The sequence below is a fragment of the Acomys minous genome (assembly GCF_964271855.1).
Source record: "Acomys minous genome assembly, chromosome: 3".
In the NCBI taxonomy this organism is placed as follows: Eukaryota; Metazoa; Chordata; class Mammalia; order Rodentia; family Muridae; genus Acomys; species Acomys minous.
This window is the reverse complement of record NC_140485.1, coordinates 21,928,900-21,954,242: the sequence shown is the minus strand read 5'-3', so window position 1 is coordinate 21,954,242 and position 25,343 is coordinate 21,928,900. Positions and strand designations below refer to the sequence as shown.

General features: G+C 43.6%; 1 protein-coding gene across 1 annotated transcript in view; it reads left to right on the top strand.

The window, feature by feature from the left end:
- Positions 1-10,150: 10,150 nt before the first annotated feature.
- The window catches only part of AP4E1 (adaptor related protein complex 4 subunit epsilon 1), a 68,590-nt gene continuing 53,397 nt past the window's right edge, over positions 10,151-25,343 (top strand). Inside the window, exons 1-4 of the mRNA XM_084775280.1 lie at positions 10,151-10,372; positions 13,978-14,049; positions 18,034-18,157; positions 23,213-23,286. Coding sequence (XP_084631406.1) covers positions 10,226-10,372; positions 13,978-14,049; positions 18,034-18,157; positions 23,213-23,286 — 417 coding nt within the window. The 5' untranslated portion in view covers positions 10,151-10,225. The remainder of the gene's footprint in view (positions 10,373-13,977; positions 14,050-18,033; positions 18,158-23,212; positions 23,287-25,343) is intronic.

The following is a 25,343-nucleotide window of genomic DNA, read 5'->3' as shown; positions in this document are numbered from 1 at the left end:
CAGACAGACAGATGTAGGAGAAAAGACCACAGATAAATAATAAAGATGGCTTCTTTCTTGCCCTCCAGACCTGATAAAAAGGCATGCAGGTTTAGTCTTGCCAGAAGACTGGTCCATGTTGGGCAGGTAAGTGCTGGTCAGGTTCTGAGTATGTCTACCGAAGCCGTGGACCTTCTTAGCTGACCAACCAGAAACTCAAGAGTCTCCTTTCTGCTCCTCAGGGAGCCTCTTCCCACCCCCACCTGTAGATGATAGCAGCTGTTGAATATTCACTCCTACACTATCTTCAAAGCAATGGGATTGAAATACATTGAAATAGAATAGTTGGTGTGGTTTAAGTATGCAAATATGGTTTCATCCCTTAGTTCATAGAGGGGGTTGGTTTTTTCATTTTAATTTTTTAAATTTATTCTTCTCTCATATATTGCATCCCGGCCACATTTTCCCCTCTCTCCTCTCTTCCCAGTCCCTTCCCCCTTCCCCCTTCCCCATTTACGCCCCCTTGGTTCTCATCAGAAAAGGGCAGGCCTCCCATGGATATCACCCTAACATGGCATATCAAGTTGCCGTGAGACTAGGCAGCTCCTTTCATATCAAGGCTGGGTGACAAATATAATATGACTTTTATTGATGTTGAAATACATTCAAAAGATGGGCATGGTGGTGAATGCCTATAATCCCAGCAGCTGAGGAGGCAGAGGCAGGCGGAGCTCTGTGAGTTCAAGGACAGCCTGGTCTGCAAAGTTAGCTCAAGACAGCCAGGGCTATACAAAAAAAAAAAACAACCCTGTCTCATAAGAAAAAAAAAAATATATATATATATATATATATATATATATATATATATATATATATATATATTAGATTATATATATATATAATCTAAACCAGTGTGGACTAATTATTAGCATAAATAAGTTCTGACTGTGAGCACAGTTTACCTTTTCTTTTCCTTTTTTTTTCTTTGCACTGAAACTTATGAAGAGCCTCTTCCGGTCTCTTTGGCCTCAGCAGCAGAAGCAAGATGAGGAAAGGAACGCCATCTTTTGAAAGCTTCGAAATAAGACGCACTTGTTGTGCCGCGGCTCTGGCTCTAAGGCCCATCACCTTCAGAAGTCACCCTGTGGCAAATGTGGCTGCCCTGCCAAGCGCAAGAGAAAGTATAACCGGAGCGCCAAGGCTAAGAGACGAAACACAAGCGGGACTGGGCGGATGAGGCACCTAAAAATTGTCTTCCGCAGATTCCGACAGTGAAGGAACACTACCCAAGCCCAAGAGGGCGGCTGCTGCAGCGTCCCCTTCATCTTGAGGATTTCAATCAGTCATGACGTAAATACTCTGGTTTCCAAAGGAAGGAAGGAAAGAAGGAAGATAGACAGATAGAAAGAATAAGAGCGTGACGCTTGTGCATTCTTGAAGGAACAGGTGTGTGTAGGATAAGCGGCCCAGCGTGGGGCCAGGCTGCCTTCCTCTCCTGAGGCTGAGATCGGAACATCTGCCTTCTCTTGGGCCTCAGCAAGGATTTCTGAATACCACCTTCGCCAGCAAGAATGCACACCCTGAGGCACAAACAATGGGGCGACCTAGTCCCTCTGATCCTTAGAGAGAGAGGAGACATCGCCTCCACTTCCAGACTGGCAAAGCAGACCGTGGTGAGCTAGGAGCTCACGCTTCCCTGCTCTATCACGGAGACTACCCACGGCTTCTCCGCGGCAGATATCTACACACGGGGTTCTCTGTGTGCTCTTCCTGGCCCAGGAGGGCTGTGCGGCTCAGGTTTTTTGTAAGTAACTCAAGTTGGGCCATTGCCTCAGAATGAAGGCTGACCGCAATGGGAAGTTTTACCTCTTTCTAGACTGGGAAACTAGCTTTCTGACGAGGATGTTCTAATAATTCTTTTAGCGTCCTCCCTCTGCTTTCTTCTTTAATCCTGGCTGCTCTGCCTGCAGGAGCTTGTTGAACCAAGTTGAAACAATCCCCTTTAAAAGGTCAGGGCAATGTCTTGGAGAAGCGTCTCATTAGCTAGGACAAGAGCTAACCCTTCACAAGTCAAGCTACCATAAACTCACAAAGACTTTGAAATGCTCTCCTTAGTAACGCCTCAGTGTCGGGCCGCTTCTGTGGATTTTTCCTTCCTGTGAAAAAGAAACTGGCCTTAGAGCGCCAAGGAGCTGGGAAATAACCCAGTGGAGGCAGCTGCCAGACCTCATCCCCTTCCTCCCAGGAATTCTGAATCATGTTTCTTTAGAACTTAAGAGTCAGAAGCGAATTTTACTTTTTTTTTATTAATTTATTTTTAGTTCGTGCACATTGGTGTTTGTTTGCGTGTATGTCGGGGAGAGGATGTCTGGATCCCTGGGACTGGAATTACAGGTGTGAGCTGCCATGGTAGAGCCTGGGGATTGAACCCAGGTCCTCCAGATGAGCAGCCAGTCTCCCAACTGCTAAGCCATCTCTCCAGTGCCCAGAAGCAAATTTTAAAAAGTACAAAGCCACCATAAATTATAGGGAAAATAGATTTCTTTACAACAGAAAATTTCTTTGGATGCCATAATCATAGACACATTAATGATAAATGGCTGTATTAAAGCATTAGAATGGGTATTTTATTCATTTATTAATTTGAGGCCCAGTCAAATGGGGCTCTAGCTGTCCTGGAATTCATTATGTAGACCAGGCTGGCCTTGAACTCATGAAGATCGGCCTGCCTCTCCCTCCTCAGCGCTGAGATGTTTTGAGGGCCTGATAAGATGGCCCAGTGATTAAATGTACTTGCTGTCTTTGCACAGGACTAGATTTTGGTTCCAGGACCCACATAGGCAGGTCACAACTGCCTGTAACTCCAGCTCCAGGGGATCTGATGCCGTCCTCTGGCCTTCTTGGGCACCTGCCTACATCTGATACACATAGCGACAGCAGGCACACACAAATATACATTAAAAGCCAAAAACAAAAAAGGGATATTTTTTTGGAAGCCACAAATGGTGCTTTCTTTGTCAGTAGCAAAACCAAAGCTTAGATTGAAGGGGAAACGTTATTTAAAGAAGCCTGAAAGTACAGTGAACGTTTTAGCTTTTATACAAGGTTGATCTGGCTTTGTAGATTCCTCCTAGTAATTGGATTTAGGACTCAAATCATCTCATGTGACTCCCATAAAACTAGAAGTTTTAGCTAAGCATTGACATACACAATAAAAACGGAAACAAAAACCCATCTTCCTTCAGGAGCAGCTGGAAACTTAGTAATATATGTACACATATGTAGTAATTAAGTCTAGCTTCTAACAAATGTAAAGTTAAATTTTAATGACTTTTTATGGCTGGGTAATAAATTGTATGCAAACGAGACAGGGGTGGATACTTAGTTTATATAACTCACAAAGGAACACTGATGGGTGCGCTGAAAGGCAGCCTTGGCAATCTGTCCCCAACCTAACCCAGGCCCAACTGGTCCTTATGCAAGTCAGTCAGCTCCCCTGGACCTCCCACCTTCTGTAAAGTGTGACTGCCTGGCCTAGGAGCGAGGATTAATATTTGTGCCATGCTATGTCTTCAAAGCTCTTTTCTGTGTGTGATCTAACTTAATCATTCAGATTCCACAGGTAAGAAGGGCAGTGCCTGTTGCCCTCATTACCGAGGTGGAGATGGAGAAGCTCACGGATGTAAACTATGTAATTAGAGCGGCCGAGGTGGGATTCAGACTCGACTGTCTGGGCTCAGTTCTGTGTAGGTGGTCACGATTCCCACCAACTCTGAAAGTCTGGCTTAATAAGGTGACATTTAGTCATTGCTCAGTTACAAGCAGACTTTTAAAGGTGTCTTAAACAGTTTTCATCAGGGACAGCATGTTCTTTAGCCTGTGGGACCGAATGCTTTTATGGTTCCATTGTGGGAGGAGCCAATTAAGTAGCCGGTTAATAGCCCAACTTTATAGCTAAGTTAATAGAAAAGCCACATCACACTGGCTGCGTTTTGCCAGTCCAGCCACTTTCAAGAGTTCCTGCTAATTTACGTCTGGAGAGCTTCCAGAATCCCTGGGTCGCTATAAAAATGCATTCTCTCATTACTTGTTGCTAATGTGTTAAAAAGTCGTAACAGGAGCAACAAAACTTGTAAGTAAACTCTGGAGTGAATTCCACTGGTGTGATAAATCATGTTAGGAGTCCTGGCGGGTGCCCTGGAAGGAACATGGCTCAGCGGGTAAGGTGTTTGCCACTCAAGTGTGAGGACCAGAGTTCAATCCCCAGAACCCATGTGAACCAGACATGGGGGTAGTGTGGTGTGTGTGTGTGTGTGTGTATGTGTGTGTGTGTGTGTGTGTGTGTAAGGAGAATCCTTGGAAGCTGGTGGGCCAGGTAGGCCGCATAAAAAGGAAGAAAACAAGACAAAACCAAACAAGAAAAGGTACAGTAAGTCTCATAGTAGAAAGTAAGGAGTGATTGCCTCATATGCTTTGGCGTGCAAATGCTTGTGTTCACACACAACATGGCACACATGTGCCCAGAACATATATACAAAGATAAAGACAAGAAAGAAGAAAGGCTATGCCCACACACTTTCCTCAGAAAGTCAATCTCAAATTTTTGGTAATTCCTCACAAGCCATTCATTCTGTTGCTTTTGATTTTCACATGCAGTGAGACTATCTGTGTAGCAGACCAATAAAGTTATGGATTCAGAATCAGGCCTGAGAAACTCTACCAAAACCCATGGACGTGCAAAGGAAGAGAAGATACGGAGTGAGGTTAATGCTGAGGTGGCATTGTTTAATTAGTAGCATTTTAAAGGTCATTTTAAAACTCTAATACACTTAATAAAAAATACTCAGAGACACATATGCCACCAATGTACCAATGCTAGAGAATCTGCATTAGTTACCAAGAGGATTTGTATCTGTGTGGCTCTTGATCTGATCCAATCTAGAAGCTTCCAAATGTTATGGACGTATTTGTGAGAGTATAAGAAATTCTATCTAAGCAGGGCATGGTGGCGCATGCCTTTAATCCAGCAGTTGGGTGGCAGAGACTGGCGGATCGCTGTAGATTCAAAGCCAGCCTGCTCTACAAAGTGAGTCTAGGACAGTCAAGGCTACGGGGTGGAGAGATGGCTCAGAGGTTAAGAGCATTGTCTACTCTTCCAGAGGTGCTGAGTTCAATTCCCAGCAACCACATGGTAGCTCACGTCCATCTATAATGTGATTTGATGCCCTCTTCTGGCCTGCAGGTGTACATGTAGATAGAGCACTCACATACATAAAGTAAATAAATCTCTTAAAAAATAATAAAATAAAATAAAGCCGGAGAGCTTCCAAATGTACTCCAAGCATGGTCTTATCAAAAAATTGTTTTGTGCCTCTCCTGTGAATTCCAGTCTGAGAGAAAGAAGGAAACAGGGGAGAACAAGAGCAACAAAGAGAGCCAGGTGCCGTGGCGCACACCTATAATCTCAGCATTTGGGAGGCAGAGGCAGGCGGATTGCTGTGAGTTCGAGGCCAGCCTGGGCTACAAAGTGAGTCCAGAACAGTCAAGGCTACACAGAGAAACCCTGTCTCCAAAACAAACAAACAAACAAAAAATTTTAGGACCAACAAGTCATGGACAGAGATTAGGATGCCTGACTATAGTCTCAGCACCTAGGAGGAGGCAGAGGCAGGAAGAGACAGCCATGGGTTTGAGGCCAGCCTGGTCTACATAGTGAGTTCTAGGAAAGCCAGGAATACAGAGTGGGACCCGGATTCAAACAAAACAAGAACAAACAACAAAACACCAAAATAAAATAAAGAAAGGAGCCACAAAATAGAAGACAGGCTATAACGATCATTAGTGTAATTTATCCAGAAACAGTGGACAGCTTTCTGAGTCTTGGAAGGCAGACCCCACGTATTTTGGAACACACAGGCCTCTTTACTGTTTTGTTATTGGCTACGGCGCTTAGGAAAAAAGTCTAACTCAGTTTACTTCCTCTTACAGAATGATCCCATCACTGGGACCCAGCTGATTTCCTCTTCTTTCTCCTCTGGACATACAAGGTCATCTAGTGACAGCATAGGGAACTGCAGCTACCCTCCAGCTCTTGAGGACGCTGACTCTGGTCCCCTCACCTGTCATTTTGGACCTGCCTTGAAAGGAGTCAGGTTGGCGCTGTCCACCTCAACACGGCCATCTGTGTAAAATTGTCTCCTGTGCACCACCACCACCACCGACCACCTTAACAGGCCACTTTGTAAGACTGTCTCCTAGTGTCCTTCTCCCCAGAGAGACTGCCTTAACAGCCCGACTTATAAGATTGTCTCTTTGTTCCTAAGCCCCAACGGAGACCAACTTAACAACATCCTTTGTGACGGTGTCTTCTTGTGCATCACTGAGCCACGTCAACAGTTAGATTTGGAAGACTTTCTTGTGCTCAGCCTCCAAAAGAGACTCTCTCTCTCTCTCTCTCTCTCTCTCTCTCTTTCTCTTTTTCTTCATTAAATTCTTTTCATAACCTTTTGAGAGCTTTGTACATGAGTATTGAGTCTCCATCACTCTATGCCTTTCTTTATCCCCCTGTCTTCTACTTCTACTGGGCCCCTCTTTAGAACCCCTCCCCACCCCCCCACCCCTCCCCACCCCTCCCCACCCCTCCCCATCCCCCCCCACCCCTCCCCATCCCCTCCTCACCCCCTCCCCACCCCCCACCCCGTTCATGTCGCCCTGCCTGCCTCCTATCTCCCTTTGGTCCCTTTTTACTTTCCTGGCTTCTTCAAACACATGTTATGAACTCAGGTCTGGAAGATCTGGAGGTAGGCGGTATCCACAAGATGAGCATATATGGCATCTGTCTTTTGGAGTCTGGGTCACCTCAGTTGTCGTATTACCTAGTCCCAAAGATTCGGGTTTTTTTTTTCTTTCTTTCTTTCTTTCCTTTTTTTTTTTTTCCTTTTCTTTTTCTTTCTTGAGAAAGAGTATCTTACTATGTAGCCCTGGATGACCTGGAATTCACTCTGAAAACGAGGCTGACCTTGAACTCACAGAGATCATCTGCCTCTGCCTCTCAGGTGCTGGGATTAAAGATGTGTGCCGCCTGCTTTTGATCATGGTCTCTATCACAGCAATAGAAACCCAAGTTCCCACCACAGACTACACACCTCTGGAACTGCGAGCCAAAATCACTCTCCCTAATGCTTTTTGTCAGGGTGTTCATTACAGCGGCTGAAGAAGAAACTCTACAGTTTTATTTAAATCTTAAAATTTATTACAAAATCGAATTCAATATCATTCATCATATGGTCCTCATAGTAACCCCTAAAGTGTAAAAAGGAACAGTTTTGTTCATTTACCCAGGCTCAAATTGGAAAAGGCCAAGCATTTTTTAAGAGCTAAGACTTTAACACAAGTTTTCTGGGTCCCTGTTTGAAGCTTCCTGCCACTCAGAGCCTTGCAGAGGCCTCTGTGCTGCACTCTTTTCTGGAAAAGGTGCTTTCCCCCCTTTACTGAGGAACATAACCTTTAATCCAGGCCGTGTAGTGATTGCATTTCCTGATGGAATAATTCATGAATTACTGATTTTTAAGTGTGTGTGTGTGTGTGTGTGTGTGTGTGTGTGTGTAGTGCCTCGGTGCCCATGTGGAAGTCTGAGGACCACTGTGGGAGTCAGTTCTCTCTCCATCCATCCTGAGAGCCTTTACCCCACTGAGCCATCTCACCGCCTGGGCCGTGCAGTTTTTAAAAGACCGGATTCTCATTAGTCAGCACAGGCTCAGGTTGCAGCAGGGTCACCTCTCTTGGAATGTTACTTTCACTCCCTTTGACTTGATTAACTTCTAATGCCCTGGTCACTTTCTAAACCCACGTGCCCTAGGTGTGTTTGAATACTGCATTCCTACCCCATTTCTTCTGGAAAGGCTTTTGTTTATTCTAGCTGGAGCTTATTTCTTTTCACTTTCCTGGATCTTGTAGGCTGTTAGGAAAAGTCCTTACAAGGATATTCAGGGACCAGGAACTTGTACAACGGGTGCCCATAGAAAAAATGCTCAAAGGACATAGAATGCTCTGGTTTTCTACTGTACTTATTTCTTAGGCTACTTAGGGAAAAGCAAAAACAACCATGGATTAAAAAACAGAACAAAACTCAATGCTGGGTGTGGTTGCTCATGCCTTTAATCCCAGCACTCGGGAAGCAGAGGCAGGCAGATCTCTGTGAGTTCAAGGCCAGCCTGGTCTACAAAGCGAGTTCAGGAAAGCCAGGGCTACACAGAGAAACCCTGTCTGGAAAAGAAAAAAAAAACAACAGCAACAAAAACTTTCCTTACAAGTGGTTCCGCTGGACTGTCTAAATACACAGTGTGGAACGGAATTTTGTTTCATAGGACATGGCTAAAACTAGGACAGACAATACAAGCTGAGTCATGGAGAACTTATATAGAGACTTTACCACAAAGAATTTGCTGTAGAAGTATTTATCCAGTAAACACAGAACTCTTCAAGCTAATGCCAGGCTAATTCTGGTTAGACAGAGGGCGTGGGAAAACACTGTGGGTATAATCTGGCTAGCTAGGGGTCAAAGCAGAGGAAAGAAAGTACAGGCAAAGGTCTGTGTGAAATGTGAATTATTCACAGTGGAAAAGCAATGTAAAAGTTGTCTCCTCCTGGGGTGGAGGGGCCTCTTCTTGGGACTTACTCTTTTTTCTTTTTCTTCTGATTCTTCTTTGTTTTATTTTTATTTTTTATTTTGAGACAGGGTTCCTCTTGTAGTCCTAGCTAGCCAGAACTCACTTTATAGACCAGACTGGCCTCGAACTCAGAGATCTGTCTGCCTCTGCCTCCTGAGTGCTGGGATTATAGGCGTGCGCCACCGTGTGAAGCTGTTCCGTGGCAGCGTCCTGCAGGTTTCCCTTTTTTGAGCCTTTCAGCTATTGCATCACTTTCTAGCCAGTTCAGTACAATAATTAAACTTTGGTAAGAAGTTTCAGTGTTGCTCTGAAAAGTGGTAGCAACAGAGCTTTGCTTTTTATAAAGTTTATCACGTTTCTGTTTTGAATGTGTAATTTTTCTTCCTTTAAACATTTGTCCAAAAGATGACCTCGCTCTACTGGCACCGTGCTACAATTTGAAACTGTTCTATTGGATAAGATACACTAGGGCAAATGAGCAACACCACCCAGGCCAGGATAAAGAAAGCTTCACTTTACTTTTTGGCAGGGTTGCCAAGTTCCTTTTCCCCAAGTCAGAAAAGTATCTAATATCGATGCTAACCTCCTCTCAGCTTTCCCCACATTTTTTTAGATGCAAGAAAAAACAATTGGGATGAAGAAAGTTAGGACAGGGTTTCACATGCCCCAGGGCTGCCTTGAACTTGATTTGCAGCAGATGATGACCTTGAATTTTCTTGTTCCTCCTTCTACCCTCAAGTGCTGGGTTACAGGCGAATAACACTATACATGGTTGGAAAGTAAATTTTCTAATTTAAGCTAATGAAAAAGAAAAAGCCTAGGGCTTTTCTTTTAATGTAAGAAATAGTTTACTTTGGCATAGATTATTAAATTCTAAAGAAAATCTGTTTTTAAATACAACTTAAATATTGAGAAATTTTTCAATAAATTAAAATTTATCTTTGCAGAATTACTCTGTCAGGCAAACTTTTTCTTTTGTTGAGGTATAGATAGATGGATTCAAAAACAACTTCAAGATTTAAAACATTTTCATAGCCGGGCGTAGTGTCTCATGCCTTTAATCTCACCCAGCACTTCAGAGGCAGAGGCAAGTGGATCTTTGTGAGTTCGAGGCCAGCCTGGTCTACAAAGCGAGTCCAGCACAGCCAGTGCAACACAGAGAAACCCTGTCTTGAAAAAAAAAAACCAAACATAAACAAATAGTTTTTTTTTTCACTTATCACAGATGAAAATTTAGATATAAGAGCTTGTATAGGTGTTAACACAATAAAAAAGATGGTGGGTCATGCCTCTAATCCCAGGGTTTGGAGGCTGAAGAATGGCATGAGCTCACCAATCTACTACTTAGAAGATTCTAGAAAATACAAGAATACATTTCACCACTAACCCAGTCATCTTCAGATCACTTGAGAACTTCGCTCTTACTGGCAGACTCGTGCGCCCCCCGGCGGTATCTTTTGGAACTTCATCCTACTCGCACCTCCGGGAAGCGAATAAAGCTTTCTTATTCAAAACGCCGGAAGTGACTACGGAGACCCGGGAGGTTCAGCGCGAAGTAGCCGTGACGGGAGGCAGAGATGAGCGACATGGTGGAGAGGACGCTGACCGCACTGCCGGGGCTCTTCCTACAGAACCAGCTTGGAGGGCCTGCGGCCTCCAGAGCACCCTTCTTCTCCAGGCTGGGCGGCCTCATCCGCGGCGTCACTGCGCTATCGTCCAAGCACGTATGTGGAGGGGTTGGCAGGGCGGGATGGGGTGGGGCGGCCGGGCCGGAGGTGTCGCGGTCGGTCAGCTGGATGGACTCGGCCCCGGCATCCGCCCCACGCTTGGGTTTGCTGCCTGCACTGACCTCAAGGAGACCGACCGGCTTTCCGATCTAGAGGCCCGAAAACCCTCCGTGTGCTTTCTCCGCGTTAAACTGGTGTGTGTGTATGTGTGCGTGTGTGTGTGTGTGTTTCATAGGGTGCTTTGAGAATTAGGTGAGCTGTCAATCGAGTGCAAAGAGCCAGTGCGATTTAAGTTCTGAGCTATAGCCTCCTACGAAGTTTCTCTTCCCTTTTGAGTTTTAACTTAGTTCCTTCTATTTGGAGGCATCACGTACTCCAACAGAACAGCCGTCTCTCTCGCCCCTGACTGTGCTTTTATTTTTGCGGAGCTTGAGGTTCTTAGGCTAGACCAACGGGTTGGGCCAAGACCGGCTTTGAAAACGAGTAGTTAACAACAGAAGTTATTAAGTTCCCACGGATTGTGTGTAGTACTGACTCAAAGCCTCGAGGAATGTATGTCTTAAAAGTATAATATTGTGTCATAAATTTCTTTAGCAAATATTTATCAAGCGCAACCATGCATTAAACAAGGAAGGGGGGAAAACACTTTTCTTGCCATCAAAGAACCGATCGTCCACTTTGGGTTTAACATAAGCGTTAAGTAACTACGCTACAGTAAATGCCAGCAGAGAGAAGAAAGAGAAGCAAGGTGCTTGTGTTTTAACTGTGATCTGGTGTGTAGTGATTCTCTGTTGGACAGGGCTTGCTGCACTGCACACCCCACAATCATTATTTGTGAGCTTAGCATATCTTCATGGTTTTCTTTTGCTAATTTTGTGTGAGAGGCCAAGTAAATATTTTATGTGTACGTGTATATACAGTGTGTGTGTGTGTGTGTGTGTGTGTGTGTGTGTGTGTGTGTGTTGGTATGTTAGGGTGCATGTACCATGGCCCATGTACCGGGTTCAGAGGACGACTGTGGGTGTTAGTTCTCACCTTCCACCCTGTTTGAGGTACACATGTCTTGACATCTGTAACACCATTTCTGTTCAATGAATGCCTTCTGTCTTGGCACCCAAGTGTTGAAGCATTGACCCCCACCCCCCCCCCCCAAGTCTTTAGAAAGCATCCAGCATTTTAGTGAGTTTGGTGCAGCCGGGAGTCAGAAAGTGGGGGGCGGCCTTGCTACATGTGGGAGTGGCCCCACGGGCCAATGAGAGCCAGCAGTTGTGCTCACAGCTGGTGGAGGGCTCCGAGGGGGAAGGAGCCTGCACCTCCTGCTCGGTGTTTGGCAGCAGTGGCCTTCGTGGGTAGCACAGGAAGAGGTGTTATCCCGGGCGGACTGCTGCAGCCGGGGAGAGGGAGGGCACAGCTCCTGCTCCAAGGAACGCTGGATGAACCAAGTCTCAACTTGTTCCTCCTTCAAGTTGAGTCTGGTGGCCAGGACCATCCTTGAGGTCGGAATGCAGCTCCATCTTCAAGTATTTCTCCAGCTCCCAAAGCTACTCCCACCTGTAGCCCTGGTCCAGGGGGTCCAGGGAGTAGGAGGACAGGGAGCTCGGAGAGGGAGCTTCCATCTTGTCTGTCGCTCACTTCAGGTGTGTTCCCACGTCTGGGTTTTCTTTTAAATGATGGATTCTGTGCCTTAAGCGTAGGGAGCAAGTGCTTTTTATCATTAGGCCATCTGCCCCTGCTCCTGAAGGAAATTTTAAGCATGTTTGGTTTTTTGTTTTTGTTTTTGTTATTGTTGTTTTGGTTTTTTGGTTTTTTGCTTAGGTTGCAGTTTCAAACTGTAGTTTGAAACAGCCAGATGTGGTGGATTACGTTTTGTCTTGTTTTAGATTTATTTGGTTTTAAATTATGTGTGTGTCCACGGGTATATGTACACGAGTGCAGATGCCTTCGGAGCCCAGAAGAGAGTGTCTGAGCCCCCGGAGCTGCAGTTTTAGGAAGGTGTGAGCCACCTGGGTGGGTGCTGGGAACCAAACTGATCCTCTGCCTGGGCAGTCTGTAGCCTTATCTGCAGCAGCATCTCTGCAGCCCTCACTGGTAGTTCTTAATTAGCCACTTAACATCAGTAACTGGTGTGTGACTTAAAGATCTCACTGTATTAGCCAATAGTTGGCCAATGTGTAAGTGTTCAATGAGGTCAAGTACAAGGCAAGCGTTGGATTTGACCACGTTAGGCTGTGAGTGCAGGTGAAAATATGAGGAGAGGTAGGAATGAGTAAACGATAGGGAGGTAGAATTCAGGTTAGGTAAAAAGGACCGTTTCTGTCTTATTTCTGTGTTCCATGAAGGCGTTTTATTTTACTCCATGAGAACGTTTTGCTTCTTAGGGAAGATGTAACACTCATCCCAGATACACAATTTCTTTTTACTATCTCTCCATTTTGGATTTTTGTTTGCTTTTGGTTTTTTAGACAAGGTCTTGCTATGTAGCCCTGATGGTTGGAGCTTCCTGTATAGATCCGCTGGCCTTGAGTTCACCTGTGTTTGCCTTCAGAGTGCTGAGAATAAATGTGCATATCACCATGCCCCACTATTTTTAATTTTGCTTATTTTTTAAAAGAGATTTATTTATTATGTATACAGTGTTCTGCCTGCATGTGCACCTGCGTGCCAGAAGAGGGCACAAGATCTCATTATTGGTTGTGAGCCACCATGTGGTTGCTGGGAATTGAACTCAGGACCTTTGGAAGAAGAGTCGGTGCTCTTAACCTCTGAGCCATCTCTCCAGCCCGAATTTTGTTTATTTTTATTTTTATTTTTTATTTTTTAGTTTTTGGTTTTTCAAGACAGGGTTTGTCTCTGTATCCCTGGCTGTCTTGGACTTGCTTTGTAGACCTGGCTGGCCTCAAATTCAGAAAGATCCACCTGCCTCTGCCTCTGAGTGCTGGGATTAAAGGCGTGCGCCACCACACCTGTCTGCTATTTTGAATTTTTATATTTTTGGTTGGGGGCCTAGCCTTTAATGGCTAAGCCATATTTTGAATGTTTAAAACTTATATGTATGTATTTATTTTGTGTGTGGTGGGATTGTGTGTGTGGCCTTTATGTGCCGGGCTCAGTTTTTTGTTTTATTTGTTTGTTTGTTTGTTTGTTTTTGTCTTCATCATGTGGGTTCCAGGGGTTCAGCTCAGGTCATCCGGCTTCGCAGCACACCCCTCTATCCACTCGGCCATCTCACCCACCCCAGTTTGAAGTTTTAAAAAATTGTTTTTTCTGCCACTCTTTACTAGCAACTGAGTGAAATGAAGAGAAGGAGTAATAGGTTAACTTGGAAATATTTTTTCTTTCCAAGAAGGGTTCTATGGGGCAAGGAATGTAACTTTTTAAAAAGAATGATATTTCGCTGGGCATGGTGGTGCACACCTTTAATCCCAGCACGCGGGAGACAGAGGCAGGTGGATCTCTGTGAGTTCAAGGCTAGCTGGTCTACAAAGTGAGTCTAGGACAGCCAAAGCTACACAGAGAAACCCTGTCTTGACCCCCCCAGCCCTCACACCCCCCAAAAAAAGATATTTCATTTTAATTGAAATTACTGTAATTCTGTTTTTCAGGAAGAAGAGAAGTTAATCCAGCAGGAGCTGAGTAGTCTGAGGGCAACTGTCTCCGCTCCTGCCACGACCCTGGTGCGTCTCACAGCCCGCACACCTGCATCTGAAGCTCGCTCCACGGATTAGGACAGGGCCTCTCTGTGTGGCCTTGGCTGTCCTGGACTCGCTTTGTAGACCAGGCTGGCCTCGAACTCACAGCAGCCCATCTGTCTCTGCCTCCCAAGTGCTAGGATTAAAGGTGTACGCCACCACGCCCGGTGGATTAGGACTTTTCAAACAACATTCACTCACCTGCTCTATCCTGGCCGCTGAGCTGTTTGCAGGTCTTGAGATGCTGGCCCAGGTTTTTATTGTTACAGGTTTTTATAGACATGTACTAACTATATCCTTATAGGGCACATTGTAACAATCCAACACAAAATGTACACATTGTGTATTGCCACTTAACATTTATTCCACTTAAAACTTTTAGCACATAAGCCTGTGCTCAGGTGTGCATGCCGTAGCATGTGTGTGGAAATAAGAAGGCAAATTGTGAGAGTTGGTTCTCTCCACTACCGGTGTCTGTGGCCTTGAACTCAGGCCATCAGGTTCGGTAGCAAGGACCTTGACTTGCAGAGCCACTTTGCTGGCCGTACACTTTTACAGAGGAGGTTTCTTTTTTAACCAATCTGTTCATCAAGTATTTAGTAGGTGGTTTTTTGTTGTTGTTTTAGATTGATTTATTTATTACAAATACAGTGTTCTGCCCGCATGTACCTCTGCACACCAGAAGAGGGCACCAAATCTCATTATATAGATGGTTGTGAGCCACCATGTGGTTGCTGGGAATTGAACTCAGGACCTCTGGAAGAGCAGACAGTGCTCTTAACCTCTGAGCCATCTCTCCTGCCCCTAGTAGGTGGTTTTAAAACCATAATATCTATTTATTCTTACTTATTTTCTTTGTTGGTTTGTTTTTGTTTTTGGAGACAGGGTTTCTCTTGTAGTCTTGGCTTTATAAGACCAGGCTGGTGTGCGCCACTGCGCCCAGTTTATTCTTACTTGTTTTGATGCAGGGTCTTGTTGTGTAGCCCTGGCTGGCCTAGAACTTGCTGTGCCAGGCTGGGTTTGAATTCACAGGGATCCATTTGCCTCTTCCTCTGCTGGGATTAAGGGTGTGTACCGTTACACTCAGCCTGCTGAGTCTTTTTGTATGTGTGTAAGTCATTATGGAAATGTGCAACCGCTTAGTAAATATCAAGGTGATAATTTTGCATAAATACCTGGTCGTAAACATGAATATGCAAAGTCCAAGAGAAGGTAGTTGTTTCTTTTTGTAGTCATAATATTCAAGGAAATAAAATTGGAGACACTAGTCTTGTATCTTTGTATGTGTATGTGTGTGTGTGTGTTGTATATATAGATATGTACATCTGTGTGTACATGTCTGTATATATAGATATATATATATGTACACATGCTTTGTGGTGCTTAATAGAAATGTTAAATAGAAATAGTTTTCCTCTTTTTACTTTGTTAGGTTTTCATTTTCTATAATAGATATCACTGAATACAATTTTTCTTACTACAAAGCATAAACCAGGTAGTGGAGAAAACAGGTCACTGGGCACTCAGAGTTTAGCAGGAAGATTGTAACTGTAGCCATTCAGGCAGATCTGGGCACATCACATACAATTACAGAGCTGGGACCGCTGGAGGGAAGTTGAAAGGCAAAGCCCCACATTGGGAATATATTTTCTTCTCTACATAAAGGAATAATAATTTAGGTAATAATTGTACTTAGACAAAACTCTGAGCTCATGATATGAAACCAGGGTTGAAACTTTAATGGTATGGATTAGCAGCCTTATTCCTAACTAATATAAAAGCCTTTGCAAATGGATTCTCACTGTGGTTTAATTAAAAACATACGTGCACACTAACAAATGTTAAAGTCACTTAGTAGTCCTAATTGATATGTTAATAAATTAACTTTTGAGCAGGGCATGGTGGCTCGTCCCTTTAATCCCAGCACTCGGGAGAGGCAGGCAGATCGCTGTGAGTTTGAGGTCTGCAAAGTAAGTCTAGGACAGCCAAGGCTACACAGAGAAACCCTGTCTCAAAAAAACAAAAATCAATTAATTAATTACCTTTTACTGCTTTAAACACAAATGATTTGAACTAAACTGCATTTTCCAGTCACACACGTACACGGCTAAATAATACACACACATACATGACTAAATAGTGTCTTGCTCCAAGTCTTTTTGTTGTTTCATTTTTGTGACAAGGTCTCATGTAGCCCAGGATGACCTCTGACTCATGAGCTTTGGATCCTCCTGCTTTGACCTCCTGAGTACTGGGATTATAGGCAAACACTACCACACCCCATTTTGTTAAAATAGTTTGTTTCCTAAGCCTCTAGACAGACAGACAGACCAAAGGTCTGACTGTGTAGCCCAAGCTGGCCTCTAGTTCCCTCTTGCCTATGCCAACCGAGTGCTGGGGTTAAACATACATACCACCACACCCAGCTCTATTTTTAAAAAAAATTTTTGAGACAGATTTACTATATCCCAGGTTGTCCTTTGCCTCTTTGTCCTGATGTTAGGATTACAGATGTTGTTTATAGAACATTGAATTTTATATATTTTTTTCATTTTTTATGATCCTGGGATTGCACCCAGAACTGGACATGCACTATCACTGCCAAGTTTTAATTTTAGATATTAAAGTAGTCTGAACATTTTTCTTGTGGGTTTTTTCTTTTTTGGTTGTAACATTCACAATATTGTAAGTTATTTAAAAAGAGAAAAAGCCGTTCATGGGGGCGCACGCCTGTACTCAGAGAGGCAAAGGCATGTGGATCTCTGTGAGTTGAAACTAGCGTGGTCTACAAAGTGAGTCCAGGACAGCCAAGGCGAAACCCTCTCTTGAAAAAAAATAAAAAATAAAAATAAATAAATAAATAACATGATTATATATCTGTGATATAACACTGCTGAAGAAAGCTTATGTTCAATTTGATTTCCCTAATTTCTTTTTTTATGGCTTATTTATTATTTTTATGTGCATTGGTGTTTTGTGTGAAGATGTCAAATCAGTTGGAGCTGGATTACAGACAGTTGTGAGCTGGGTTGCTGGGAATTGAACTCTGGTCCTCTGGAAGAGCAGCCAGTGCTCTTAAACGCTGAGCCATCTCTCCGGCCCCCTCACCCTGTTTCTTGAGATGGGTTCTTCAGACCAGTCTCCAGCTCCTGGGCTCTCACAATCCTCTGCGTTAGCCTGCAACCCCAGTTCCTGAGTGCCAGGTGATAGGAGTACAGCTGGCTTGAAGTTTGATATTCAAAATTGAATATCTTTTTCTTCTCTCTTTTTTTTTTATGTGGGGGTGCAGTTTTGAGACAGGGTCTCCCTGTATATACTTGGCTGTCCTGGACTCACTTTGTAGACCAGGCTGGCCTCTGCCTCTGCCTCCTGAGTGCTGAGATTAAAAGGTGCGCCATTGTGCCAAGCTTGTATATTTTCGTTACAGAATATGTTACCAACTTGTGGCAATTTTTCTAGTTTTCATTTGGTGAAATATATTCAAACTGATTTTAAATGCCAAATATGATCACCACTGATGAAATTTTGTCTGAGAACCCCCTCTAATCAAACTTAGAACTAGAAGTAGCTTCAGGTAGTTTATAGTGTCATTATCAATGAAATATTTGAGCTAATTTTTTGACATTAATACTGTTGGTAGCCGGGCGGTGGTGGCGCATGCCTTTAATCCCAGCACTTGGGAGGAAGAGGCAGGTGGATCGCTGTGAGTTCGAGGCCAGCCTGGTCTACAAAGTGAGTCCAGGACAGCCAAGGATACACAAAGAAACCCTGTTTTGAAAAACAAACAAACAAACAAAAATACTGTTGGTACTTGTTAGAAGCAACTCTTATTCTGTATTCTATTAGGCAGTTGCTTTGTAATATGCACGTTAGTTCTTCATAAGCGGCTCACTTGCTAAATGAATGTGATGCACAGAAAAAGGAAAGCATTCCATTTGTCTACATAGTGATCGGTTTTTCACTTTTCAGAAAATGATGAAGGAGTGTATGGTGAGACTTATCTATTGTGAAATGCTTGGATATGATGCTTCTTTTGGTTATATACATGCAATCAAGTTGGCCCAACAAGGAAACCTCTTAGAAAAAAGAGTGGGTATGTATTTGTTTAAGACCTCCTACTTATTGTTGTTTTTAAGGTTTTAACCACTATATAAAATGATGGCTGGTATATAGTAAGTTTCTAGAGCATTTTATTATATATTTTCTCTTTTATAGTCTTGGGGACTAAATGTAGACCTACATGCTGAGACAGGTTCTCTACCACTGAGCTACAAAGCAGCCCATATCCCCAAAGCTTACACTTTAGAACTACAAAGCCTATACATAACACCAGCCTTCTTCTGCGTATGAATCGTTTTGGAGTTCCAGAGATTAAAAATTGCTCGATTGTGTGATAATGAGGTGCTACATACACATGTAAAATCTATTCAACTGTACACATAGGTTAGTCCTTGTATGCACATTGTACCTTAGTAACTCTTGTTTTAAGAATCGTATTTAATCCCAGTAGTTTAATTATGAGAGAAGACTGTTAACTAATCAGTTAATCTGCTTTTTAAAACAAAGTCTTACTGTGTAACCCAGACTGGCTTCAGACTTGCTGCTTTGCCTCTCAAATGGTGGATTACAGGCTTGCTCAGCTAAGAAGTAAATCTTTGTAAAATAAGAGTGGAAACAAAGTAGAGTAACTTAAAAATGCTGTTCTCACGTTCACAGCGCTAGCTATAGAGATTAGAGGCATTAAGATTTTTTTCCCTGCAATAGTGCTTTAGGGTATTTGGAAACATTCTTTCAAGGCCCTGAATTGTTTCCAGTCACTGGGGCGGAGTAGGGTGGAGCTCCGCCTCATCCAATGGGCCTGATAATGTTGAGCTCTAGGGACGAGCAGGCTTTATGGATTGTACTGATTGCCCAGGTGACGGAGGAGGGGGAAAGGTGAAAGGTAAACAGCACTCACATACTGTCCCCACTCCACGCCAAATCCTCTCCTGTCTCCCAGAGTAGAATGTTCTGTGGCATCTTCCTGTCCTTATTCCAAATTAAATTTGACTCTTCTGAGATCACTCTGTGATGCCCTCCAGCTGGTACCTTAATGGTGACGTGTGTCTTTTCTTACTATATATTAATGTTTCTTCATATATTAATGTTTTGGCTTTCAAACTCATTGAAGCTTTTTATAATCCTGAACTTTTTTGTGCTCTTAAAAAAAAATCTTTATTGGTAATTTACCTTAAAATTGATTTCTTGGGCCAGGCATGGTGGCGCACGCCTTTAATCCCAGCACTAGGGAGGCAGAGGCAGGCGGCTTTCTGTGAGTTCCAAGACAGCATGGTCTACAAAGTGAGTCTAGGACAGCCAGGGCTACATGGAGAAACCCTGTCTCAAAGACGGGGGGGAGGGGGGGGGTGTAGGGGGAGGGTGAGGCTGATCTCTTGGTGCACACCTTTAATCCCAGCACTTGGGAGGCAGAGGGTGGATTGCTGTGAGTTCCAGGCCAGCCTGGTCTACAAAGTGAGTCCAGGACAGTCAGGATTATTACACAGAGAAACCCTGTCTTGAAAAACAAAAGCAAAGGCCGGGCGTGGTGGCGCACGCCTTTAATCCCAGCACTCGGGAGGCAGAGATAGGCGGATCGCTGTGAGTTCGAGGCCAGCCTGGACTACAAAGCGAGTCTAGGACAGCCAAGACTACACAGAGAAACCCTGTCTCGAAAAAAAAAAAGAAAAACAAAAGCAAAAAACAAAACAAAATACCCCAAAACAGAACAAAAAAAATTCTGACCTCTGCCTCCCAAGTGCTGGGATTAAAAATATACATCACCACGCCGGCTTAAAAACTGATTTTTTTAAAAAAAGATTTATTTATTTATTATTATGTATACAGTGTTCACCTTCAGGCCAGAAGAGGGCATCAGATCTCAGTATAGATGGCTGTGAGCCACCATGTGGTTGTTGGGAATTGAACTCAGGACCTCTGGAAGAGCAGCAAGCGCTCTTAACTTCTGAGCCATCTCTCCAGTCCCCCAAAACTGATTTTTTTTAAAAAAGCTTCAGTAGGAAGTTCCTTTTTTGTTTTTATTGTTGCAGGACATTTGATCCCTGTGAACCCCAAGATTGTGAACTGTAAAAACCTGGGTCTTTTTGTTTTTGTTTTTGGAGTGAGTCTCATGAAGTCCAGACTGGCCTCTAGTTTATTATGTAGCCATGATCTTGAGCGTGCATCTTCCTGCCTTCATTTCCCAAATGCTAGGGGTGCCCTGCACTCCTGGCTTCTGTGAGCCTGCGGTTTGCGCCTTCCAGGCTCACACCCTCCTGAGAGTTTCCATAGCTTTTCTAATGATCTTCATTTAGCTTCTAAATGGTTACATTTGGAGTGTTTTTCTTATCTTGTTTGTTTGTTTCTTAAAGTTTTTGTTGTTTTTTTCTTTTCTTTCTTTTTTAGACAGGGTCTCATTATATAGCCCTGGCTGGCCTTGAGCTCACAGAGACCTACCTGCTTCTGCCTCTATAATTCTGGGATTAAAGACATGAGCCAACATGTCTATCAGAGAAAAGAAAAAAATTTTTTACATTATTATTGAACACTATAGGAGAAGTGAAAAGCAACTTCATCTTTTTTACTGATAAAGGGAGGTATGTTAGATATGAATGATTTGAAATGTCTATAATTTAGTCCTGGGAGGAAGTGGTGATGGTAGATTCCAGATTCAAGCAAAAGTCTGATGTTTCTTTGCTTTCTTCTATATCTTTCTTCTTATTTTCCTTTTCATTTCTCTACCTTTACTATTTCTTTCCTTCCTAATATTATCTTCAACATTGAATTATTTTTCTTCATTCTCTTTGTATATTGCCCTTTTTAGTTTATAAAATAATGGTACCCTTCTTTTTTAAATATTTAAAATAATTTTAGTGTCTTTATTGTATATGTGAATATGCACATGCCACAACACATTTGTGGAGGTAAGAGTTGGTCCTGTTCCTGCTGTGATGCCTTCTTAGTGTAGCTATTTTGTTAAGGACTCAGAACAGATCCAAGTGGATGCCCATTATATACCACACACTGCAGTCACTTGCATAGGTGGGTAACTTACATTGCTTCATTTGGAGACTCTGCAGTGGTGGGGGAGGGGATTGAAACCAACATGAAAGTTAGTAGTTATAATGTTAAAGTCACTTGCATGACCATGGTCTATGTGTTGTTCTCATATGGTCAGGCCTAAGGGTATCAATGGAACCCTCAGTTTCCCTGATTGCTGAGTCTGTGTGGAAAATGCATACCAGATCACACGATACAGTTCTGTGGAATTTCTTTAAATATTGCAGGCTAGAATTTAGTTAGACTTAGCTTTGGGGCAGCCATTTATTCATTGATTGATTGGTTGGTTGGTTGGTTGGTTTTTCGACACAGGGTTTTTCTGTATAACAGTCCTGGCTATCCTGAACTCACTTTTGTAGAGCAGGCTGGCCTCGAACTCACAGTGATCTGCCTCCCGGTGCTGGCATTAAAGGCATCAGCTATTTTTGTTTTGGCTTCCTTTGGCACAAACATGGGACTCCAGCCTGCTCTCATTTGTTGCTCGGCTGAGTTCTGTGTTGGGATAGGCAGGAATTCTAAGAAACAATAGATCATTGAAAATGTGGGTGAGCCAGGTGTGGTGGTGCACGTCTTTAATCCAGTGCTTGTGAGGCAGAAGAGGTGGACCACTGTGAGTTCGAGGCCAGCCTGGTCTACAAAGAGAATCCAGGACAGCCAAGGCTACACAGAGAAACCCTACATTGAAAAACAAACAAATAAACAAATAAAATATTGAGTCTGGCTGTGGTGGTGCACAGGTCTTTAATTCCAGCACTTGGAAGGCAGAGGCAAGAAGATTTCTGTGAGTTTGAGGCCAGCCTGTCGAAGCAGGACGTTTGTTGTAACAGAATTAAGGTTTCTTTAATATGACCTTTGAGTAGTTTGGTCTTGGAGACTTGGGTGTGGGTTATATTTTAGCTGGACAGGTGAGTCCTGAGCAAGAAGACACAGCTCTACTGTCGTTGCTCCCTGGCCTCGTCAGCTTTTCCCTCTCGTGTAGGAGTCATAGCTTTGTTCCTCTGTCATTACAGTCCCTTATGCTGCTGCTTTGTGGTTGTGAGACTAGAAGGTTCTAAATGGTTTCCCATGTGTACCCCAGACACAGATGCATGGGTAATGTGAAAGATAGCTAGCACCATGTCTGTATTGAGAAGGCTAAAGGAGCTGGGTAGAAAGAAGGATGGGCTGAGAGCTGGGCAAGCGGGCCCGAGGCAGCGGCACGGGCTCTGTCTGGTGAGCCGCGCTTCCCCCTTGTAATAGCTGTGGACTTCAGGACTTTACCCTCTCCCTTGATCTCGTCATCATACTGGCAGAGTAATCATGCTTGCATCATAGGGTTGGAGAATTAAACGAAGTAAGGCTTACAGAGTTATTGTCACATAGTAACGAACAAATACCACTGCCAGTATGAAGACGTGGCGTAAAGTACATGGGCTCCATGCTCATGGCATTGCTTCTTCAACAACTGTCATTCACCACTCTTCAAATTGAGAAACAAGATGTGAGTAATATAATTGTCAGCTAGCTCATACAGTATGTAAATCATCAGTGACTCAATGCTAACTCAATAACTAGGTTTTTGAATAATTGTATGTTTGGCTCTAAGGATATTTTGATTGATAATGCAGAGATTTGCACTAGAATCTGTGTCATCCACAGGGCTTTAATTTGGTGTTCATCTTGTAGAGTCTGTAGTTCTGAATCTGCAGGATGAAGGACACCTGAAATCTTTTTTTTTTGGGGGGGGGGTTTGGTTTTTCCGAGATAGGGTCTCTCTGTGTAGCCTTGGCTGTCTTGGACTTGCTTTGTAGACCAGGCTGGCCTCGAACTCACAGCGATCCACCTGCCTCTGCCTCCCGAGTGCTGGGATTAAAGGCGTACATCACCACCACCGGGCGACACCTGAAATCTTTAGTGACATTTGTTAACCTTGTATCTTACACTTTGTGTTTATGTTACCTGTAACTGATGTGTTTCACACTTAAAACATGGAATGGATAGGCTTTAATTTACTAGAATAGGAATTTTTGGGGAGGTAGGTAGTAATGAAAACTTTTCCTTCATTTTTTAATAGGTTATTTGGCTGTCTCTTTATTTCTACATGAAAGTCATGAACTTTTGCTTCTCCTTGTGAATACAGTGGTAAAGGTACTGTATCATATTGTACGCTGGTTAATATGAAGTCTTATTTCTGCTGTCATATGACTCTTTAGTCATAGTTACTTAAATAATTTTGAAAGTATAGGTTTACTTAAAAAATTACCTTAGGAAGATGGGTTGGTTGGTTGGTTTCTCTTTTGTTTATTTGGTCTGGTTTTGGTTTTTTTTGGTTTTCTAGTTTTTTGAGACAGGGTTTCTGTATAGCCCTGGCTGTCCTGGAACTTTCTCTGTAGACCAAGGGGGCCTCGAACTCATAGAGATCTGCCTATCTCTGCCTCCCAAGTGGCCACTAACACCTGGCTAAGATAGTTTTTTTTTTCAACTCTATTTTATTTTATTTTATTTTATTAGATGATATCCATTTGATTTCAATTTTCAGTAAATGGCATAATTTCATCCTTTTTTAAAATTTATTTTAAAAAAATAAAATAAAATAAAATTTATTTTTTATTTATTCATTTCACATCTCCATGGCAGCCCCATCCTCTTCACCTTCCAATCCTACTCTCCTTCCTTCCCTCCCTTCCCCCACCCCTCAGTAGAAGGGGGCCCCTCCCACAGCTCATCAATTTGAATCAGGACCAAGCACTACTCCCCCCCACCTCCATCCTCTGTGGCCTGGCAAGGCAGTCTGCCAGGGGGTAGTAATTGAAAAGCCAACTAGAGAGTTCATGCCTGAGATAGCCCCCACTTCCCTCAATAGAGGACCCACATGAAGCCCAGGTCGTTGGTTGGTGCCTCAGTAGTAGCAGGGGCCATAGAGACTAAAGAGAACACCCTCTAACTAGACAAGTCTAGTGGAGGGAGTGGAACACCAACACACACACACACACACACACACACACACACACACACACACACACCCTCAGAATTCACCCTGCCTACAAGACATGCAGGGATAAAGATAAGCAGAAACCAAGGGAATGTCAACCAATGCCTGGCCCAACCCAAGACCCACTCCATGGGAGAGAGCCAGCCCCAGACACTATTGACGGTATTCTGCTGTGCTTCCAGACAGGAGCCTAGCAGAGTTGTCCTCTGAGACCCCACCCAGCAGTGCCTCAAAACAGATGCTCAGACCCACAGCCAAACCGTGGCTGAAGCTTAGGGAGTCTAGGGGAACAGTGGAGGGAAGGAGCAAAGGGCCTGGGGGTGACAGGAGCTTTACAAGAAGATAGTTTATTTTTATACACTTATTTTTTTTTAATTACATGTATGTGTGAGTGTGAGTACAGATGCCTGTGGAGGCCAGAAGATGGCATCGGGTTTTTTGGTGTGAGAGGTAACAGCAGTTGTGGGCTGCCTGGCGTAGGCACAGGAATTCCAACTCTGGTCCTCTAGATGCACAGAGACTGCCCACTGACAGCAAGGATTAAAGGTGTGCACTACTCACCTGGCTGGTTTTTGTTTTTGTTTTTGTCCTTAAGATTTATTTATATATTTTATGTATATGAATGCTCTATCTACATGCACACTTGCAGGCCAGAGGAGGGCATTAGATCACATTATAGATGATTGAGAGCCACCATATGGTGTGGGAATTGGACTCAGGACCTCTGGAAGAACAGACAGTGCTCTTAACCACTGGGCCATCTCTCCTGGCTGTTTATTTTTTGAGAGAAGTTCTCCTTATACAAAGCTTGGCCCTGGACTGCTAATCCTCCTGCCCGCCACCCCTCCTGAGTGATGAGATTGCGGTGTGCACCATTACAACTGGGTTATGACATTGTGGAGACTGAGCCCAGGCCTTGTGCATCCCAGACATGTACTCTACCAATAGAACTACAGCCCCAGCTCGCTGTTATTATTAACCTGTGTGTGTGTGTGTGTGTGTGTGTGTGTGTGTGTGTGTGTGTGTGTGTTATAAGGACCGTTTCTATTCTCCCCTACCCCCTTACCTTTCTGAAATAGGATCTCATGTGTCTCAGACTTGCTTCAAACTCATAGCCAAAGATGGCACTGAACTCTGATCCTCTGTGCGTACCTCCGCAGTGCTAGGACTACAGGCACACACTGCCTGCCTTATGACATTTTCTCACAAGTTT